Source organism: Eupeodes corollae, chromosome 1 (assembly GCF_945859685.1).
Source record: "Eupeodes corollae chromosome 1, idEupCoro1.1, whole genome shotgun sequence".
Taxonomy (NCBI): domain Eukaryota; kingdom Metazoa; phylum Arthropoda; class Insecta; order Diptera; family Syrphidae; genus Eupeodes; species Eupeodes corollae.
The window spans coordinates 117,807,284-117,828,799 of record NC_079147.1 but is presented as its reverse complement, the minus strand read 5'-3'; the positions used below and the strand labels follow the sequence as shown (position 1 = coordinate 117,828,799).

At 35.7% G+C, this 21,516-nt stretch overlaps 1 protein-coding gene across 1 annotated transcript in view; it reads left to right on the top strand.

The window, feature by feature from the left end:
- The first annotated feature begins 1,766 nt into the window (after positions 1-1,766).
- LOC129953308 (MICOS complex subunit Mic60) overlaps positions 1,767-21,516 on the top strand; it is a 32,367-nt gene continuing 12,617 nt past the window's right edge. The window contains exons 1-8 of the mRNA XM_056066387.1: positions 1,767-1,948; positions 6,632-6,735; positions 6,801-6,955; positions 7,019-7,059; positions 7,126-7,304; positions 15,964-16,112; positions 16,171-16,337; positions 16,388-16,916. Of these exons, the coding sequence (XP_055922362.1) occupies positions 1,904-1,948; positions 6,632-6,735; positions 6,801-6,955; positions 7,019-7,059; positions 7,126-7,304; positions 15,964-16,112; positions 16,171-16,337; positions 16,388-16,916 (1,369 nt within the window). The 5' untranslated portion in view covers positions 1,767-1,903. The remainder of the gene's footprint in view (positions 1,949-6,631; positions 6,736-6,800; positions 6,956-7,018; positions 7,060-7,125; positions 7,305-15,963; positions 16,113-16,170; positions 16,338-16,387; positions 16,917-21,516) is intronic.

Below are 21,516 nucleotides of genomic sequence, written 5' to 3'. Positions count from 1 at the left end.
ACTAAATCCTAATTGTTTTATTGGTGTGATAGTCATTACACTAAAACTCTCTTTCATGATTTGTCCCGTTTTTATCAAACATTTTAATGAAAATCATAGAATTTGTAAGCCAAAAGCAGTTAAATAGTATTTTAAGCACGATTTTCACTGAAAAGAAGTTGCATAATTAATGTTTCTTAAAATATTGGATTAATTTTCAATTTTTGAATGCAACGGATCACTTTTTTGAACGGCTGAATTCACCTCATAGTTTCTTTCCCCGCGGTTGAGCTATATAGGCACAAATTCCATAACAACTACATTCATAATGGCTTGGTCCCATAAGAAATACACGGGACAACTAACTTATGCTTATGCTTATGGACACAATTCTCTCAATTTAGCTTGTAGGCCGAAAGAGAGCAAACCCATTAAGTCGGGACTCTAGATAATATATTTCCTCTATGATAAACAGTACGAAATAGTACAAAGAAGGATGAAAAAAGCTTGCCTCAAAAAGCCTTATAAGTATATTATGTCAGTCATTTTAAGGGAGTGCCGAATAGAATTTAAAAATATATTTGTATTAATTACATTTTATTTTAACTCGTCAATGGTGACCTACTGGTCTGTGAGCCAGGGTGCGCGAAAAAAAAAACATATAAAAAATAAATTTCTTCTGCGTTATTGTTTTTTGTTGAGTTTGTGTATTGTAATGAAAGAGCTTCTGTTGATTTAATAGTATTGTTTTATTGTCAAGGAGCATATATTTAAAAAAAAAACACAAAATATTAGTAACACATTTCGAAAAATCTTCAGTTGAAAAACCCGGTCCGTAAGACCGGCATCACTATTGATCAAAGTAAAATTTGCATCACCAATGGCGGGTTAAAAATAAATATTCATGATTAAAAAAAACAAAAGTCTATGATTTAATGATTAAAATAATTCTTGTTCAAAAAAAAAGAATACAAACGAAATATTCCTGGAAAATTGATAAACTGTTTGTGAAGTTTAGCTGCTTTAGTAGCTCTTCGATTCTTTACCTCTTTATATCTTTAACTTCTTGCTTATCTAAGTTCGATAGGCTAGGTGATGTTAGTGCTAATGCTCCAACCGTAACTTGTTGTTTGATTTCAAATTAAATTGGCGATCGGTTTTTAGCAGTTTCTACTGAAAGAACATTTTTTAGAAATGCCAAAACAAATGTGTAATTTACACTAAAAAAACAAAAGAATATTCACATAACTTGATTTTAAAATGAATGTGACAACACACTTACCTTGAACTTGTACCTCTTCGTGGCCGATAATTTTTCGCTCCAGAATAGACATGTTGGCATTGGTGGCTTTCTTCAGGGAATTCCACTTCTTCTGTTCCAACACTCTCCATGGTTTCTTCTTCATCTGAGGAGTAAATTAAATGCAAATTCATTTGTAATTTTGGAATTAAACGGATCTCTTTTTTGAACGGCTGAGTTCACCTCACATTGTTTTCCCCCTAACTGTGCATATTGCGCCCAAAAACCCATACAACTACATAGAATCTGGATATTTCCATAAGAAAATCACCGGAAAACTAACCCATGCTTATGCTAACGGGCAAAGTGTGCTCAGTAGAGCTTGCTTTTCAAAAGAGAGCAAACCCCATAAGTCGGTTCTCTCGGTAGATATATTTCTCTATGATTTTACTCACACTTTCTCACATTTAGTTAGTAGCCTGTAAGCAAACCGAAATGTCAGTCTGAGACTCCCATCTTCTTAAACTAAGTATTTTTGATTTGTATGCAGTGTCTCTTTTATGGGGTGTCTTTGGTTTTGCCTGAAACGTGAAATTAACCTGGGGAATATTTTATTTATTTAATAACAATTAGGATAAGGAAGCACTAAAATTGTAAAAGCAAACCTATATATTTTCTTTAAAAATGTATCGCTTAATATTAAAAAATGGAAGTAAATTAGCTTTAAAGGTAAGTAGTAGTGGGTAGAAGAAAAAGTTGTTACGTCATGCTTTGCCTATTTGTTAAACATTCTGAACATGCATACAATAGAAGCATTTAAAATTTGGCATACGACAAATTGTCAATCTTTAAACCTTTACATTCTTAACAAATGCTGTTCATTAAACCAAACAAATGTTCAACTGATTTGTGCTAATCTTTTAGCACACAATTTTTCCCAAATCTACAATAATTTGCAATTGTCTACGTACATATGTCAAAATGTAAGTTTATCATGGTTTGCTATGTAACTGAAAGCTTAACTTTACTACTCTGATTTATTATTTTCTACACAATTCCAATGTTTTGTGGCAAAGGGTGCCTTGTTAAATTGATAAAAAAATAAGTACCTTATATATTTTTAACAATACATTATAGGTACAAGTCGTGACGGACTTGTTGCTTGCCTAAGAAGTGTTTTTTACGACGAAACTTTCCAATTTTGTTTCGTATTATCCGTTCCGAAAGGCCAATTCGACATATTTAAAAGCCATGGGGACTCCTGTAATTTTGTAATTTTTTACAACGATTATCGTTAACTATGTTCTCAATAATTGCTTTACATAATTTCGTCACTATCGTCTAGTCAATCGTTTTTAGTTAAGATCGTTAATTTTTTTTGATACTCTTATTCTTGTACTATAACTGAAATATCAAAATAAACTCAACGCAAATATAAATCGATAGCTTCGATTTGTTATTAAACTTGGTTTTTGCCTTTGAGGTTTCCAAAACAATTCTTGTCCTTTTAACATTCCAACTATTTTGTTTTGTTAATTGTTACTGTTACTGTTGTTTATTTGCAGCTGCAAATGTGTATAAAATCTATGGATGAGCATCCTTCCTTGGCCAATAAGTCCAAACCATATTGTGTCCAAAGAAAAGACATTTATTTCCAAAATATTCGTTGAATCCGAAACTATTTTGATCATGCGCTGTGTGCAAAAGGATATCCAAAATTGTTTCCTGTCAAACATTGCTTAAGCGGAAAATTCCCAGCTAACTATTGTGTTACGCATTGGTGCAAAGTAGGGTAAATTTGCTGAAAAATCCAGATCTGCAAATTTGATCTTAAATAAAAAAATAAATCAATGACCAATTGAATTATTTTACCCATGTAAAGATAAATGTAACGACAACCGTTTAAAGAGTTCATTATTTTCAGTATCACTAAAAAGGCCTCTTTTGAAATTCGAAAATGTTGAAGAAAACTATAATTGCTTAAATTATTTTACAATAAGTAAGTACTTGTGTACTTTTTGTATACAGAAATTAAATATGTTCTGAAAGAGATAGTGGCGGTCTAATTCACCCCTTAAAATTATTCCTAATTAATTGTATTTTTCTTTTTGAGTTTTCATTTTCAATTTTTAAAAATTAAATTATACCCCGAAACATTTTTACTTTACATTTGGAAATTATTATTAAACGATTGACTGACGATACCCATTTAGCTATCATGCAAACGCTATGGTTTTGACGATTTTTTTCTTGCGTGGAGTGAAGACTATCGTCGAAACGCTATCGTCTGTGGGCGATCTTTTTATGAATGACCCCCGATCAAACAAAACACGGTCCGGCACGAAAAATACTTTAGTTGTTTGTTTAGAATGCAGTCTACACTCATAGCTAAAAAAAACCCTTCCCTTTTACTGCTGCAGCTGTTCATTTTGTTTGCTGCTCACTTTTGTCTAAAAACTTACTTTGCTTTAAAAGAACACTGGAAGTAGATTGCACACAATTGTTGATTCTAGCGTCTCTGGAATCGTCCTTCTTTACTAAGGGGGTATTAATTCTCTAAAAGACCTTCCTCTCGAATTCGCAGGGTACAAATCTGATCGGTAACTGATGGCATATCAGCTTTTTTTTTTGAGCATTTTTAATGTCTTCTCAACCTCTTCTATGCTTGGTGTAGAATCTTCACTGAGCTTACCGTTTAGCATTTTATAAAATTATACTTCCCATCGCTGCAACATGCCTGTAGGATCAGTAATCAGATTTCCCTCTCCGTCCTTTTAATATGTGCAGCATGTTGTATACTGCGTCATATTTCGGACTGGTAGAACTTCTGCACCTGCTGCGGACCTCGCTATCGGCTTTGTTCAAGTTCACAGATCAAGTTCTTCTCCCATGCTGCTTTTTTCTCTATCTAACCGGTTTCTTTGTTCTTCCGTGATCTTTATATTCCTCTTAGTATTCACGCGTTCTATGAGATTGTTGCATTGCTTGGTACACAACATTCTTACGTTCAGTCACTAGTTTGTAATTATCATCGAACCAAAAACTCCGATATCTGCGACTGTTGCCCAAGATGGAGTTGACAGTACTAATGACAGTATGTTTAAGGCGTGTCCACTTCTCTTCTACGTCCCGCATACTGGTCCCACGACTTTCCTCCATCGATATCATTAAGGATGATCCTTAACAAATTACCAAAGGCGTTAATGGCATTCTCGCAATACGTCCGGCATCAGGCTCGATTAGTGGCTACACGTGGTCAATGTGGGTCCGTAAACGTTTGTGAGTCTGATGTTCTGATACTTCACCTTGCAGACTCCACTTTTTCGCTGACTCGGAAGCCTACTCCGAGCTTATGGTGTTTTGTATGACAGCTGTAATTTTCATATTCTTTTTCTCTGTAAAAAACCACTTACTGTCCATCGCATTTCTTGTATAGCTGTTATATCAACATTTTTAACTTTGACAGGGCATTGACTAGCTGCTCTACAGCTCGAGCTCTAGAGAGCGATCTTATGTAACATGATCCGCTTTCGTTGACGTGGCTGTCGTCGTAAGCCTTATATTTCCAAGGCTTCTTATTGGTCTTTATGAGATTTTTTACGGGACAAGTTATCAGCATGCCTCCAACCGGAGGAAACAACTATATTAGTCAAACCTTAGGGAGTTTATTTCCAGCGGCCGCCACGAAGAATATATGGTCTCCAGTCACCGACTAACCTTCGAGAAGATAAGATCGATCTCAAGTGAAAGTGCGTTGATTTTCTGCCTTGTGCATTCAAACCTAACCGGTTTTACCGTTTGTTTTCATTCTATATTTCTTTTCGCTTATACATACATTTTTATTTTGACTGTGCGGCTCTTGTTTAACCAAAAATGAAGGCCTTCGGGTCGAAAAGGAATAGAAATCAATTTTCTCTTCTTGCGGAAAACAAAAACCATCAGGCCTTTTATTATTCTCGTTTGATCAATCTACCATAATCCGTAGATATTGGATTTTACAAGGCTAAAATAAGGGAATATATTCCAAACCCTATGCGTTGCAAAAATTGTCAACTCCTCGATCACACATCGAAACGTTGCATTAGTCATCCCACATGTGTTAACTGTGTCCTTCCAACTCATTCACCAGAGATCTGCACACGCACCATATACGCTAACTGTATAGCTCCACACCCCTACTCATCCAAAGATTGCACGGATTACAAAATCGCCAAAGAAATAACTACAATTAAAACCATAAAAAAACGTTCCATGTCTGAGGCTAAACGCCTTTATGGACAACAAAATCCAAAACCACAAACTACAATTTCAACAAATGACGCATTTGCCACAAGAGCCATACACCAAAAAAAACCTTCTGATATTCTATCAACAAATTCTTCACACAACCAAAACCAACAACGAACTACTTTATAGATAGACACATCATCTATGGATGATGAGATGATCCTTAAAGAATAGAACCACATTCTAACAGAAGCCGCATTTCTCGACGTGCAACATGGGCAGAGAGGTCATTTCATTCCCTGCTCATGTCGCCCGTCCATAAATGTGGCTCCAGAATAGACACCAGCTCCACATAAACCAAATCATTCAACACAAAACCTCTTCCCTTTGCACAATATATATGTATGTACCTGTGAATTTCGTTTCACCTGGTCATAAAACTTTCGAACTTTATTCCTGTTTTTAAACCTCTCCACATCTTCGACCGCACGCTTCTCTGCTTTTATGCAGCGCGGCTATGCGTGCCTGTTTTTTGGCTGCATTTGCCTGCCGACATTCCTCATCAAACCAGGGGTTTCTTGTTGGTGGTCGACTTGTCCGGCGTCGATCGCAATATGGTCTGGTTGACGGTAGATTAATCTGGAGAACTCCAAGATCCTTTGTGAATGTTGAGGTGTGGAAAACGCGTGCTGGCTTCCATGACGTTTCGACCTGCAGCAAAATCTATGACAGGACAATTTTAATTTCGTAGTAATTTGTATTGTAAAGAGAAAACTTTTATTCTGTTTCCAATATGACACGGAACTTTTTTTTTACATAAAACTGCCCATTGAAAAAAAAACCCTGATGAAATCCATTAAATTGCATTCAATATCGTTTTGGATAGGCCACCATGGGTAGCTGTTCAGGAAAATGAATTTCTGTCCGGCAAACATAAAAATAAATTTATAGCGAAGAATAACTTCAATTAAACTTTTTTCTCAAAATAAATTCTTTGATTGGTTTCTAATCATCAAAGGAAACATAGCCAAATACCCATTTAAAGTTTTGTCTAATTTGATTTCAATGGTAACTGTCCCTTCATATTAATTGAATTGAAGTGGTTATATATTTATAAAAATATTATATATTAAAAATATTATATATTAACCCAGTTCATAACAAATATTATATGTAACGCTCCAGGTACAATCCCGCAGACACGCCATCCCAAGACAGGCTGGTTTCGGAAAAGTTTTCATTTTGTTGGTACCTCTGACTGCTGTTGGAGGAGCGATATCATATGCCAAGTGAGTATTAATTCATGTTAAGCATGTATGTAAGTATATCAGTTTTTTTAAATTTTATTTTGAAGTCGTGATAAAGATTTTCGGAAAACTTTCGAGAGTAACATCCCTGGTTCGAAAACCTTACTGGCATTAGAAGAAAAATTTTCTGAAAATATAGTAAAGCAATTAGAAAGTGTAACAACATCAGTACCAAATTTATTTGGAAACTCTGAAAATGATAGTATGTATTTACTAGAACGTAAGAAATTTAAAAATTTAATTTATTTTAAATATTATTTTTCAGAACCCTCTAAATCTGAAGTAACATCTTTACCCGTAAAAACAGTATGCTAATATTCTTTTAAATTATTATAATGGTTACATTTATACATTTTGTGTTTTATAAAAAAGCAGACAAAACTGGACGATAATAAATCGCCTGTTAAATCAGTTAGTCGTTCAACCACAGTATCTAAAACTGAACCGGTGGAAATATTACCTGCTGATATAGTTGGGCTTGAAAAAGAAATAGAAGTTGCAGCATCTTTAGCTGTTCAGGAATATAATATGGCAATTAGTGTATTGAATTCGTAAGTACAGTATTGAAATATAGAAAGTTTTTACATTTAACCATTTCATTCAATAAGGCAAAAAAAAAATGTCTACGTACACAAATGTCAACACTATTTCTTTTCAAAAACTCTTCACCATCCTTAATGGTTCTTTAATATTCATATTTCCATCCTACTCATTTAAAGTTTCTCATATTCCTTTGACTAAATAATAACTGAATTAATGAATTGAGATTTCGATCCGGGTGTACGTCGTTAGTGGATCGAGGAATCGAATTGAAATGGAATCGAAATGACATTTGGGCGCACCAAAATAAACTCTCTGAAAACAAAAAAGAAAGATATAACATGAAACACGCACACAAGCAAAACCTCAAACACCAATAACTCGATTCCCCGATTCAAGTTAACAAAAAAGTTAGCGTTTCGGTTCACCTCGAGTAATCCTATTTCGATTCGATATATGTACATACGGCCCTAAATCCTGATTTTTTTTTTATATAATAAGCGCACACTCCTTATTAGGGAGAGAGGGGTTGAAAAGAGATGTCGGTGCACATTGGTTTTCAATTCCTGAATATTGCAATAGCTGGGAAAGACAGAGTGTGGCAAGGCATTTCACATACGCATAGTACGGCTAAAGAACGAATCTCTGTACTTGACAGTACGACCGAAGATGGGCTCGAGGGTATATTGATGAGAATTCCTAGAAGCGCGAGTGTTACGTCTGAACTGTTTAAGGGGAGGAACGCAGCTGACTATTTCTCTAGAGCATAAACCATTAAAATAACGGTAAAAGAGGGTGAGACAAGAAACATTTCGACGATTTTCAAGTGACGTAAATGATCTTATGATGGTAATATCACCAATCAATCTAAATGCTCTACGTTCAATACTATCCAAGAGGTTTAAGTAAGTTGCAGGAGCACCAGCCCAGATATGGAAGTTATACTCAAGCTTTGGACGTATATAAGTCTTGTAAAACAGCCGGATCAGAGTGGGAGAAAAACTTCTTGCATCGCCCTAGAAAACCCAAACATCTTGCGGCATTTTTGGCGACATTGCGTATGTGATCGTTCAATACTGTCCAAGGTGGTTGGTGATACACATACCAAGAATATCGAAATGTTCAGTTTTTTCGATGCAAGTGCCATTTATGGATAATGGCAGGGGGGGTATATTTCGCTTTAACGATACAAGACAGCATTGCGTTTTCGAAGCATTAAATTCCACGCGGTTTCTTATTCCCCATTGTACAATGCTGTTTAGTTCGAAATTAAAGAGCTTGTCATATTTTGTCGTTTGCAGTTCCACATCCGAAGGAGAGGGGTGTGAATCTGAGAACGAATATGAAAAGCTAAGAGTACTATCGTCAGTGAAACAATGTATTGGATAAGATGTTGCAGACAGGAGATGATTAATAAAAATGAGAAAGAGTGTTGGAGATAGAACAGAGCCCTGGGGCACACCAGCATTTATTTTGTGGTTTTCAGACTTGTATCCATCCAATACAACTTGTATTGAACGATTCGAAAGGTAATTACTAATCCAATGAAGGAGGGATTCATGAAAACCGAAAGCACGCATTTTCGATAAAAGAGCCTGATGCCAAACCCTATCAAATGCTTTTGAAATATCTAGTGCAATAATCTTACTTTCTTCAAAACTATGTAAAGATTTGTTCCACTGTTTATTGAGATGAACCATGAGATCACCAGTGGACCTATTGCTACGAAAGCCATACTGTCGGTCATTAAGAAGCTTCCGTTCTTCAAGATATTTCTTGAGCTGATAATTAATCAGTGTTTCCATGACCCTGGAAAGAAGGGACGTAAGTGCAATCGGTCGATAATTAGACGGTGAGGAAGATTTGCCTTTTTTGGAAATTGGCTGGACAAATGCAATTTTCCATTCGCTCGGAACGAGACCTGAGGAGTAGGACAGATGAAAAAGCTTACGCAGTGGTTTTGCTAGCGATGAAGAACACCTCTTCATAACAATAGCGGGGATACCATCCGGACCAGCAGATTTATGTATGTTAAGATCTTTTAGGACTCTTGCTACAGTACGAGTGCGAAGAAAGATTTGCCCCATAGAATCATTAACTCGATCAAGTACAGGCGGAGTCATAACACTCACTGGCAGCGTTGAATTTGCGGCGAACTGCCTAGCAAAGAGATTTGCTTTCTCTAAGGAGCTAACAAATGGAGTGTCAAGAGGAAGAATTCCTCATGTTTTTTACAAATGACCAAAAATTTGTACTGCCTTTGGGACATTGCAGTATTTTTTGCCGTAATTTTTGGTCATGTAAAAATTTGGTCCGTCGAATATGGGCGTTGCAGGCCTTCCTGGCTTGCTTGAACTTATTCCGGTTTTCCTCAGTTGGATTGGCTTTAAAACAACGGAAACTTACCTTCTTAACCCTAATAACCTCTTTACAGCTCGCATCGAACCATGCGTTTTCCTTAGGTCTGATGATTTTAACCCTATTCGGGATAAAAGTTCTCATTCCCAGCAGAATCAAACTTGTGATCATATCAGCGTTGGCGTCAACGTCACTATCGAGGAAACATAGTGACCAGTTAAAGATCCTGAAGTAATTATTGAGACCGTCTCAGTTGGCTTTCTCGTATTGCCAAACGGTTCTCTTAGGAGCTCTTTCTTTAACTGGAGAGTTTTTAAACGAGAACTTTGCTGATATGACAGAATGGTCAGATGTGCCTAGAGGAGATAGAACACTAATAGTGTACTTACCAGGGTCAGAGGTAAGAAACAAGTCAAGAGTGTTTTCTGCTCGACCTACCACGTCCGATATTCGAGTGGGTTCGTTGACCAGCTGAGTTAGGTGGTTTAACTCAGCGAAGATCTCAGCACACACTCCTTCTGGTGTTGACTGGCCCGAATGTTGAAGCCATGAAGAATTGTGCACATTGAAATCGCCCGTAACAAAGATTTCAGTGCGAGGATAGGACGAAACAGTTCTTTGGATGGAATCAGACAAAGCATTAAATTCACGAGAAGTTGATACTCTGCCTAGATTTGGGTTTCGATAAAGGAAGCAATAGTGAATGATTTGCTTGTTCACGGAAAATTTAAACCACATAAAATTGAAAAAAAAAATTGGTGCAGAGACCATATTGTGGCAAAAATTGATAAGCAACATCGTTCCTAATGTATATGGCGAGACCATGGTGAGAAAAGAATAATGACACCAAGTTATACCCTTGCATAAAGAATTCAGTGGGATCGGAAGCCTCACCCACTTGGGTTTCACTTAGTGCCAAAACAGCTGGCCTGTTTAAAGCAGTATGGGAGTACACTGAAAGAAAATGTGCTCTAAGCCCACGAATATTACAATAATCTACACTGAAATTTCCAGCCATTGCATATAAAAGAATAACAAAAACCAAAACAGACGAAGACTATAAGAAAAATATTACTGCGTTGAACCACAGAATGCTATTCGATACACGCCACTACTAGTGTTATGCCTTAGTAGTGACAAGAATCGAATCCGGCCCTGTTAATGGAAAACAGTAAAATTTTTGTTCTCAACAATCTGCTATCAACAATGACGTAGTCTGCGTATCAATTGCATTAGTTATTAAACACAATGCAATTTGATACACATGCTAAGCCATGCAACTGTACGAGAAAAGGGGAAAGTGAAGGATGGTACTCACTGTGCTATTTTGAGTTGGCTTATCATATATGTATTTTTTTTGTTGGTTGTTCAACATTAAAACAACTCGTAAAATTTGAATTAAAAATCAGTTCTATTCTCTTTTCAAATTATTCTATTTCATTTCATAATTTACAAAGTTTTTGGTTTGCATATGGCATGAATGAATAGGAAAAAAGAAACTTTCGGTGTACTTCAATATTTTTTAAAATAATTACTATAAGATTAATTTAATGCATAAGAAAAAAAGTGAAAAATTGCGATAAAAAGAATGACAGTCGAAAAAGAAATAGAAGACGTCTGCTCGTAAAAACAACACAACACAAAAAATAATTATAAAATAATGAGTCAATTAATCCACTCAGATAATAATCTCTAAATTTAACAGTTTGTTGTTACCAAGCCCAGAATGAATTAGAAATTGAAACTAACCGATACCGAGTATCTCTAAAATATGCAACGAAAAGAAGGCAAACCTTACTCTCGAAAAACAGTGAAACAATTTTAACTTATTTTTACTTATCTTTATGGAGTGTTGGAGATTAATCTGTTAAACTGCAGCATTTTGGCTATAACTAGGCAGATCAACAAACACGTTATTGTTTTGATCTTCTGAGTCTGAGGATGAATCCAAGAGCCATATTGATGTAGTCTCAGTCTCCATGGGGGTATGATTGTTGTCGAACATTTGTAGAAGGTCAAGTCGTGATCGGAGAGGACATGGATACATTGTCAAACTCTGGTTGGGGGGAAGACGACGTCCCAGGCCTTCCAACTGCGAGTTCGCCTTCGAGTGTTGCGGGAGGCCCGCTATCTTCGATACCCTCATATTTTTTGTATATTCGAGTTCTGATCATTTCAAATCCATAATTAACTGAGTCATTGGTCATTGCTAGAGGAGCAAGGGATTCTTTATTGAGTACCATAATGGTACTCCTATAAAGACTATCCTTCACTTCCTCAAGCTTTGCGATCTTCCAATTATGAGCCGGAAGGGAGTTCAATTGGAATGCAAATGCGGGCTCTAGGTCTAGTAGGAAATTCTTCCTTAACAACATCCTCGAGTTTCGCACCTGGCCAAACTTCACCTAACCGGCTGACAGCAAGCTTTGACATGTCACAAGACCTATGATCGCCACGAAGCATGAGTTTGGCATGACCTTGATGCTAACCCCCATTGCTTATGGAAGGAAGTGGTCCTGAATGCTCTCTCAAAATGCGACTTTGCCCTTGGTGACGTCACTGAAACTAGGTTTTTGCCATTGTTCACAACTTAATCAAAAAACCATGTTACCACTGAAATTAGGTATCGCTACCTTCCTACTCTTGTTGCTAGCAACAGCAGAAGAGGGTCCATGGATAACCACCGCAAAACATACGGCAACAGTCTTCAGCGCCAAACTGCCCGGTCTTAAAGAGATACCGATATGAACGTCCTTTAGTTTCAGAATCATCGGGAGAAAGTTCTCAAGAATCATCGACCTTACTTAGATTCTACAACTCGACAAGTTCGACGCTCAAGTAAGATGGTATGTTAAAACATTGAAGAAGTGAAGCTATCGAACGAAATCGATAATTTTAACTAATCATAATCAGTGATATAAATAATAAAATTTCCGAACGATATGATATTTTTTTAACAAGAAATTATTTAGTAGCCAAAACTAATATAAATGGTTAATGCTACAAAGCATTAAAGAGAGGGAATAATTTGAAGATAATTGAAATGAAAGTCATGTTATTTTAATAAATAAAAACGTTGAACATTTTCAGTGAAAAAGGAAAATTGGAAACAACAAAAATACAAATACAAATTTTATTACCCTAAACAAAATTGTATAGAGACACAAAATAAAAATATAAAAAACCGAAACTACATACCAAAGTGGAAAATAAAAATAAAAACAAAATAAAATAGAACAAATAAAGGAATAAAGTAAAATAAAAAAATAGGAACAGCAGAACTTTAAGAAACTATACAAAATAAAAGTGCCTGTTAAGTTACAAGTTACTTTTAAGTGGCAAGTATTTCGAGAACCCCAACGTGTTCGATATATAAAGAAAATCATCTATCGAATAGAACGTAATTCACAACGTAGTGAGCTGAGACAACAAAGTTTCAATAAGCAAAGGAATATTCGACCAATTCACGTTTAAATAGCCGCAGCACAACAACAGCAACAACAAAAATTACAAGAAGAAGTTCAAACTGGTAATAGAACATAAGAATTGAATCCATTAAAATGTATAGAACGCCTGCAAAACTTCAATGGTGAGTCGAAGATTAACCCATGTTCATAACAAATGTAGATAATATAATCCCAACCCTTTTAACATATGACATTCAGAGTCAAAGAATGTGTATCACCTTGTTAAAAAGTAAATTCATAGGTAGAGCCTGACAGGTTTTAGAGATACACATTCATCTTTTTCGATGGTCAGACATTAAATAAATTGACGCAAGTCAATTATACGAAGAGTTACTTACTTAAGGTGGTCCTACAGTCATGTGTGAACTCACCAACATACTTCTCCATCTACTCGCTCCCTAGATAGATGTCTCCAGTTTCGTGCTCGCAAGTTGGGTGAGGTCACTTTCAATTTTCACTTCGTCTAAGACGGTTTTGTTGTTTTTCCCGATTATTCCACCAAAGATGTTTTCCCTTCCTAGCTGTAGAAGAGGAGTTACAGCAGGAGCTAAACTGTGGACGCTTGGGTTTTCTTGAATGCAAATTTGAACGTCACCAGCATCTTATTAGACCTAAACAATTGATGTTCCCTTTCAGGATCTATTATATCCCCCGTAAAAAGCAATATCTACATATTTGTACAAAAATAAATTGTAACAATATTGAATTATATTTATCTTTAAACAAGATTACAAATGTTAACACATTAAGTATTTCAGGTATTAATTTTGATAGTAAACTTAGCTTATGGAGCATTGATTGTCACATAAGAAAAAACTAGCCACCAAAAAATAGCTTTATTCATCCTAATACACTTATTGTTATAACACGTAATATTATTCTATCCAAAATTGACTATGGATTGGCAATTTACAGAAAATGCGCTAAAACAACATCAACCATCATACCATCTTACCACGCCGCCGCCGCGCCGCAATAACAAACAATTTGAAAGCGTTGCGAACCACTAGAAGCTGGTCTTCCACTAACGGATCACCGCAGCGGTCCCATTACAGATCGACTCGCACCACAAAAATATCAGTTTTACAAATCCCCAATCATTGAAGATGACAAACAAAATTTACATCGTAAAAACAACTCCAGAATGTCCCTTAACCATCTTCATCTCTCTGTAAGCTTCCAGTTGCATTGGTATTGTTCCAATAATAACTGCGCTCATGCTTGGTAACACACCCTGAGAGTCAATGTCAAACATTGTTAAAATTGGGCTTTGAAAACTCAGGAAAAACGCCACACCCAATGAAACTTACACACAAATGTTTCTTAAAATAATAAAGATGCATGGGAAAAATCTGACACTAGGACGGGATTGGCAATTGTTTCGGAATCCGAAGACATTCTATTCAGTGCAAACTATTCCGCAATATACTCAATGGAAGCCGCAATACAAAAAGCAACGGAAGTAGCTAGCACAAAGGAAATAAAGTTGTGAAGTGCTCCAATTTTGTCTACCATCATTGCGATCAACAACATCTAAAACTGTACTACAACCATCACCAAAATTCGAAAAAATATTTTTCCAAAATATGCTGACTGTGCAGCAAAAAAAAAAGCCTCAGAACTGGACATTGAACATTCCCCCTTTTACTCCAACTGAAAAAACCATTAACGTGGTCAACAACTACTGGGAAAAATTGGATGAAAAGATTGGATGATTGGAAAACATATCATTCTTCCATAAATCCAAAAGCAGAGAGTATTTATAAAACAAAAACTACAGTCAAGATAAAAAAATGTTTCCTCCTTCTTCGCTTCAGCCACCCACAATCTACAAATAGCTATCTTCTCAAAAAGGAAAGCGATACAACCTTCCATTTATGCTAATCTAGCCATATTTAATCATAACACTCTTTCAACCGAATACCTTAAATTTTATGATTTATGTACTTCACTTGAAGAGATTATCGAATTTCGAGCGATGTGCATTTATATAACTATAATATCATATATACTTTCTCTGCGCGGCATTCATGTGCATTATCTGTACACCAAAAACAAAGGTACTGAATAGTACACTTTATACGCAAATTTTACAAGTACAGCTATTCACTGTTGTACATAAATACGCCTATACACCTATGTATATACTTTCATATAGACAGCTGCTTATGTATTCGTCCGATTTCGGAGCAGCTCGTCGTGATTCGTGCGAGCTTCGTAGAGTCGTACAATACGTCTAGTTGCACGCACACAAACACCTTTTCAAAGACTGCCGAACTGAAACGACGTTAGACGATGCATGGGTGGGTGGCGTAAGGTTTTTTTTTCTTTACGGAATTTCTGGAATCGGTCCCAGCGCTCAAGGCCCGAAATAGAATCTATACAATAGATTAAAAAATTAACTGCCCTTCCGTCGACAATTTCAATTAAAAACATAAACAATGTTTATAAAATTTAAATTTTACATAAAATATAATTTAAAATTTAATTATACTAGGATATACCATATGTATGGGGTCGTCGGGGTTGGGAATCCTTCAGCACACTGCTAGCCTTAGGAGACCCGAGCTTCCACGGCCCCATAAGCTTCTTCATTCTCCAAATTATTTTTAAACTTCAAGCCGTGAGTCATTGGTGGCTCTAATTGACTAAATTATAATGTAAATTTATTCATATTCCTATAGACTTAAGAAATGTATTAAAGCAACGCATGATTTTGTTTGGGTTACGTACGACTTCTTATATTCGAATTAACGCCACTTGTCATTTCCAAAATTTAGTCATGAGTTTAAATTGTTTATCATGTTTTGAAAGCATTCTTAAATTTATTTCATTTTTTTTAAAGGTATAACGACTGTGTTAAAAAAATTGTAGAAAAATCTGTAGAAGATATCGATCCAACCACGTGGACAACTTTAAAAAATAAAACAAGTGCTCGTGATACATTAATTGGCAATGCAGAAAAATTAGCAGTTGAAGCAATTAAAAAAATGGGTATTAAAGCAATTAATAATTTTTGTATTATGGTTTCGACAATATTAATTACTTATAGAAAAATGTGAACTTGCTCTTAGCGAAATAGGAAATGTAAAAAATAACGAACGTATCATGGAAGTTCGAAAAAAGATAAAAACTCTTTCCGACCACATAAATGATGTGAAGAACGAAGTTTACAAGTCCAAAGATATTTCAAAATCATCCGAAAAATATTGGAAAAAGGTTGGCTTGAGTTGTGTTTATTTTTGTGTTTGTTATCTAATTTTGTTTAGGTCGAAGAGTCTCGAAACTATTTTGTTGATCAAATTGAGTCTATATTCCCTGGTATAAATTTGGCTGAAAAAAAGTTCAAAGTCTCCGAGGAAGATATTGATCTTTTCATATTACACGCTTATTCGCATGTCTTGGCTTACCAAAAAGAGTTGAAACGGTTGCAAATCGAGGGAGAAAATCGTTTGAAACGTGCAATTGAGGCACACCGCGGTGATGATCAATCTTTTGCAGTAAATGCACTAGTTGAATTTAAACTTGAAAAGGAAAAACAAAGACTAGCCATCGAAAATCAAAATAAAATACTTCAAATTCGGGTCGATTCTGAAAAACAATTGCGAAAGCAGCTAAAACACCAAGCCGAAGCCCACGTTGACCATTTAAATGATGCAATATCAGTAAAAGAGGCTGAGTTAAAACGAAATTACCAACGGGAACTGGAGGAAAAACTCGCGGCCGAAAAGGCTTCCTACAAACTACAACTTGCAGAAATGCTAGGCAAATTGCTTGGAATAGACGCAGCGTTAAAAGGTGAGTCAAATCATGCTACTATTACTATTATTATACTCTTATTGGCTCAATGTTTCATTAGCGTAGCACTTATTTTGACACGCTTTTTTTTTATTAATTAGATATGCGCAAATAAATGATAATTATAGCAATTTTAGAGCGAGGAACCATTTATTTCTATTTTAAATTTATTTTTAAAGTTCACTTTTTCACATACAACACACGCAAAAAAGCTTGATATTGTAATTTCTTTCCTGTTTTTTTGTTGTTGTTGGAGATTTCTTTGATTTTAGTGCTCAAATGCAAAAAGTACTTTCAATATACCCAAACTGGCACCTACCCCAAATCTTTTAGTTATCCCAAGCAGAGTGGTTGCAGGGGGCAACATGCCCCCTTATATACCTAGCTGTTAGTACCCCGCGCCGTACTATCAATTTAAAAAAAAAAAACTTGTTTAGGCTCCAAAAACAAAATACAATTAAAGTGGGGTTAAGTCCGAAAAAGAAAATATTTTTTTATGACTTAACAGTATTTTCTCGCTTAATATTTAAAACATGTTCTATTGAGACTCCTTTCTAACTGTACAAAAAATAAAGAGGGAAATTCGTGCTGCGGTAATGGAAAGTCGTCATTTTGTATTTTTGGTAAATCATTTCTTTGGTTGAAATATTTTTGATAGATTTTTACTTATAGATATGCTCACTTTATTCAATAAGTAAACTACACAATTATGACGCCTTTTGGGTTATTTGAGTTCATGGTTATGAGTTTTGGTCTGTTTAACGCTGCACAAACCTTTCAAAGATTTGTCCACGAAATCACAGAAAGCCTGCATTGATGACTTCTCTATCGCATTAAACCATTACAAACTGCTTTTGCACGTTTTCGAGTCCGTATCTGAAAACTTTTTGGGTTATCTTGTTCCCGAATCAAAGCTTTGAAATCTAAATTTGACGACAACATATATTACAAGAAGCCATCAATCAACTAAAAGCGCAAATGTTTGGGTATTCTAAATTTCTACAAATGTATTGTTTCCAAAGCTGCTCAAATCCCAGTTCTCTTCACGCTATCTGTGCAGCAACAAAAACAATGACATTTTTAAGCATGCAAGGAAGCTCAAAACTTCTTGCATTATGATAGATGCATCCGACACAGCTCAAATGCTGTTATACAGCAGTAAGTATCCAGCCGTTGTCAAAAACTTGGATTACTTTTATACAAATTTGTAATACAGTTCACATATTGTCAATTCCGGTTTTGAGAAAACTTGCTCAAAGAACGTTTTAATCCAAAGAACATGAAAACAAATATTGCAAGAAATGTTCTCAAGCATGATTCCAAAAAATTAACTACAATTGTCCAATCGCCAAATTTTGAAGAAAGCGTTTCTTCACTTGTCTCAATTCCTCTATTTGATTGTTGCCAAGAAGTTTTGTTTCTTCAATAAAATTTCCATAGACAAGCAACATACTCATGTTTAAGAAACTAAACCTTTTAAATCAACCTCTGCTTCTGTCTATCTCTCCGCTTCTTTTTAAAAATAGGCTGGAACTCTATTTTCTTTTAGCCGGTTGAGAAGACGGGCTAGGTTCGTCCGGACGAAGACTTTTTCTTGCGAATTTTCTGAAGTTGCCCGCGAAATTTGATGTGCTGCTTTTTTTCTATTACATTTTTTGTAAAACATGTTGGCTATCAATTATATTAGAGAGTGTATATATATGCTTTTACTCAGTCGGTTCTATCTAAAGCTTATTATTCGTACAAACTATACACAAAATAGAATTACGGCTGTCGGTACTTACATACGTCTTTAAAGTTATATATATAAAGATATATAGTGTTTGTAAAACTTTAAATGAGCGCAATAAGTTCCTTAATAAAAAGGTAAAATGTTTAGATACTTCTAATAAGTGTGTTTACATGCACATATCGGTGAGTGAAGGTAGAACAGACAGGGAGGGGCACAATGCATGCTCGCTGTGTTTTTTCACCAAAACTTTAAATACTATTTTGTTTGCTTTGTAGGTAGCTGAATTGTTGATTTAGAATTTGATGCATTATTATAACATTCATTGGTTATCGTTTAATTTTATTAGTATTACTTATTCAAATAATATTAATTTATCGAAAGATAACACTGCGAGAGACAATTATACTACACTCCTACACGTGCGCTCACGGTGGGATGCGGATTGAAGAGCCCACGAAGTTGGAATAGGAATTACTCATCACATCATCAAAAAACATCTATTTATCTATTTTTATCTATCCCACTGCTCAATCTGTGGGGTTCCGATCCTATGAAAGAATTTCAAAAATGAATACAAATGATAATGAATTTACTAAATAAAATGGAAATTAGAAAGTAAGCACAGTAGCTACCTAACCTTCGTCAAGTGCAGTCGCATTTTCTTTTCGCTCCTCAGTTGCCCTTTGCCACCTTTTTACCGACCCTAATTAATCAATTACAAATCAAAAAAAAAAAAAATATTTATATCAATATACTCGCAGCGCGTGTGATAATTCTTACCTGACCTACTTTACTGCCCATCGCCGTTTCCCATTACACCAGCATTTTTTTCTTCTTGTGTACTAACAAGCATAGAAAAAATTAAAAGCAACTAAACAATAACTTTAACAAAAAAACATATTATTTATTTTTTGATTAATTATGTCGTGCGCCAATATAATGTGTGTCATCGTTGACTCAAACGCGGAACTATTAAAGTGCAGTGGCCTTTGTGGGAAATACTTACACCCCTCTTGTGCTGGCTTGGCCAGAAAGGCGAGTGTTTACCTAAAAGACTATCTACGCAATTTTGCGTTTTATTGCGATGAATGCAATAAAATATCTGTGTCGGATATTATGATTGCAATTCAATGTTTAAAAGAATCCCTATCTAACGAACATTCGGTTTGCCAAGATCAAATTTCTAATCTCTCCAAGAAATTTGATCATGTTTGTAACAGTGTTGAGGACTCAAACATCCAATGTCAACAATCGTCTACGCAGTGCCTTTCCACGATACGTTCTTTGGAAAAACAATATTGTGACGTCATAGGTGGGTTGAATTCTCTTCGTGTAGACATTGACGATAAGTTAAAGGTGCTAACTTGGTCGGCAAACGATCTAAAAAAAAACTTGTCTGACCAGTTAAACCTACTAAAATCTGATATTGATTGCTGTTTGCAAAGTTCGTCATCACGGCTCTCCCCCTCCTCCAATCAAATGAGTGAAGTTACAAACCTCAGACTCGTTAACGAATTCGAAAACATTAAGTAAGTAAGCATACATACTCGGGTTTCAACGGCACTCATATCTATTGCTTACGATATAAGCAATCAAGAACAGAAATATACGAGTGTGTACCGCGAGCTTGAAAGCCTTAATGTTAAAACTCAAAAAATTGAATCGCTTCTCTACGACATCATTAAACAACCCGGCATACCGTCATGTGATATCGCGAACGTATCCATTCGTGATGAAATTCTTGCGGCAAACCCGGCTGCTGACTCTCTGCAACAAACCACCTCAGCGAATACTATTGCAGAGGACGAAATAATTAACAAATGTGGCCATTCCTGGAAGTTATCGGACTGGAATTTGAGACTAAGCAGGCTTGAATCTGCAAATAATACATGGTTCGTGCTTAATAATTGTCCCGGATATGCTGATGCTACATGGGTTCGCTCCTATTTCAAAAGAGAATACTGTGTCAATATCTGCGAATGTCTTCAATTGTCTGGAAGAAGATTCAAGTTCCTGATTCCCTCCAAATATAACTGGATGTTTCATCACCAAAAAGGATACTTACAAATTGGACAAATGCGGCTTTCCAGTATAAGTAGCAATAATAATCTAATTAAGTCTAACAAATCCAAACCTAATTCCAAACCTATTCCCAAACCTAATCCCAAACCTAATCCCAAACCTAATCCCAAACCTAATCTTAAACCTAGTCCTAAACCTAATCCCCAACCTAATCACCAACCTAATATCAAACCTTATCCCAAAAAAAATATTGAAACTAACTGGACCCTTAAAACACAAATCTTTCCAAACTTTTCTCTCTCCAACCAACTTTCGTCCCTTAAACGAAAAACTTCTCCCACATCTGTAAAGCCTCCACCCAAACGAGTTTCTTTTAAAACCTCTCATCCGGGTCTTGGTTTTTGCTCTCCGATGGTTGATGCTCCTGCTAAAATACCCGCTTATACAAATTTCATTCATTCTCACACCATTAACCCTACTTCTTCTTCATCAGTTTCCCAAGAACCTCAAGGATTCCTTAACCCAATGATCCCTCCAAATGTTAAATTAACTAAACATTTATCTGAGGCCAATATTAATGATCGGTATGTTATGTCCCGTCTTAGAGACCACAAAATCTACAATAATGTTCGTCTTTACCTAGCTTTCCTGCACGACAAACCAGATTCTGTTTGCTTTGAAGGTAAAACAAATACAAACATTAAGGTTTTAATCTCCCAAGAAGGCCTCCCTACCAAACGTGATGCACTTATGGAAATTTTCTTGAAATTTCATGATAGCCTTGAAATTTCTCCTCAAAAAGTGAGAGAAGACCTTACCTCTTTTGCGTCTTTTATCTCTTCAAAA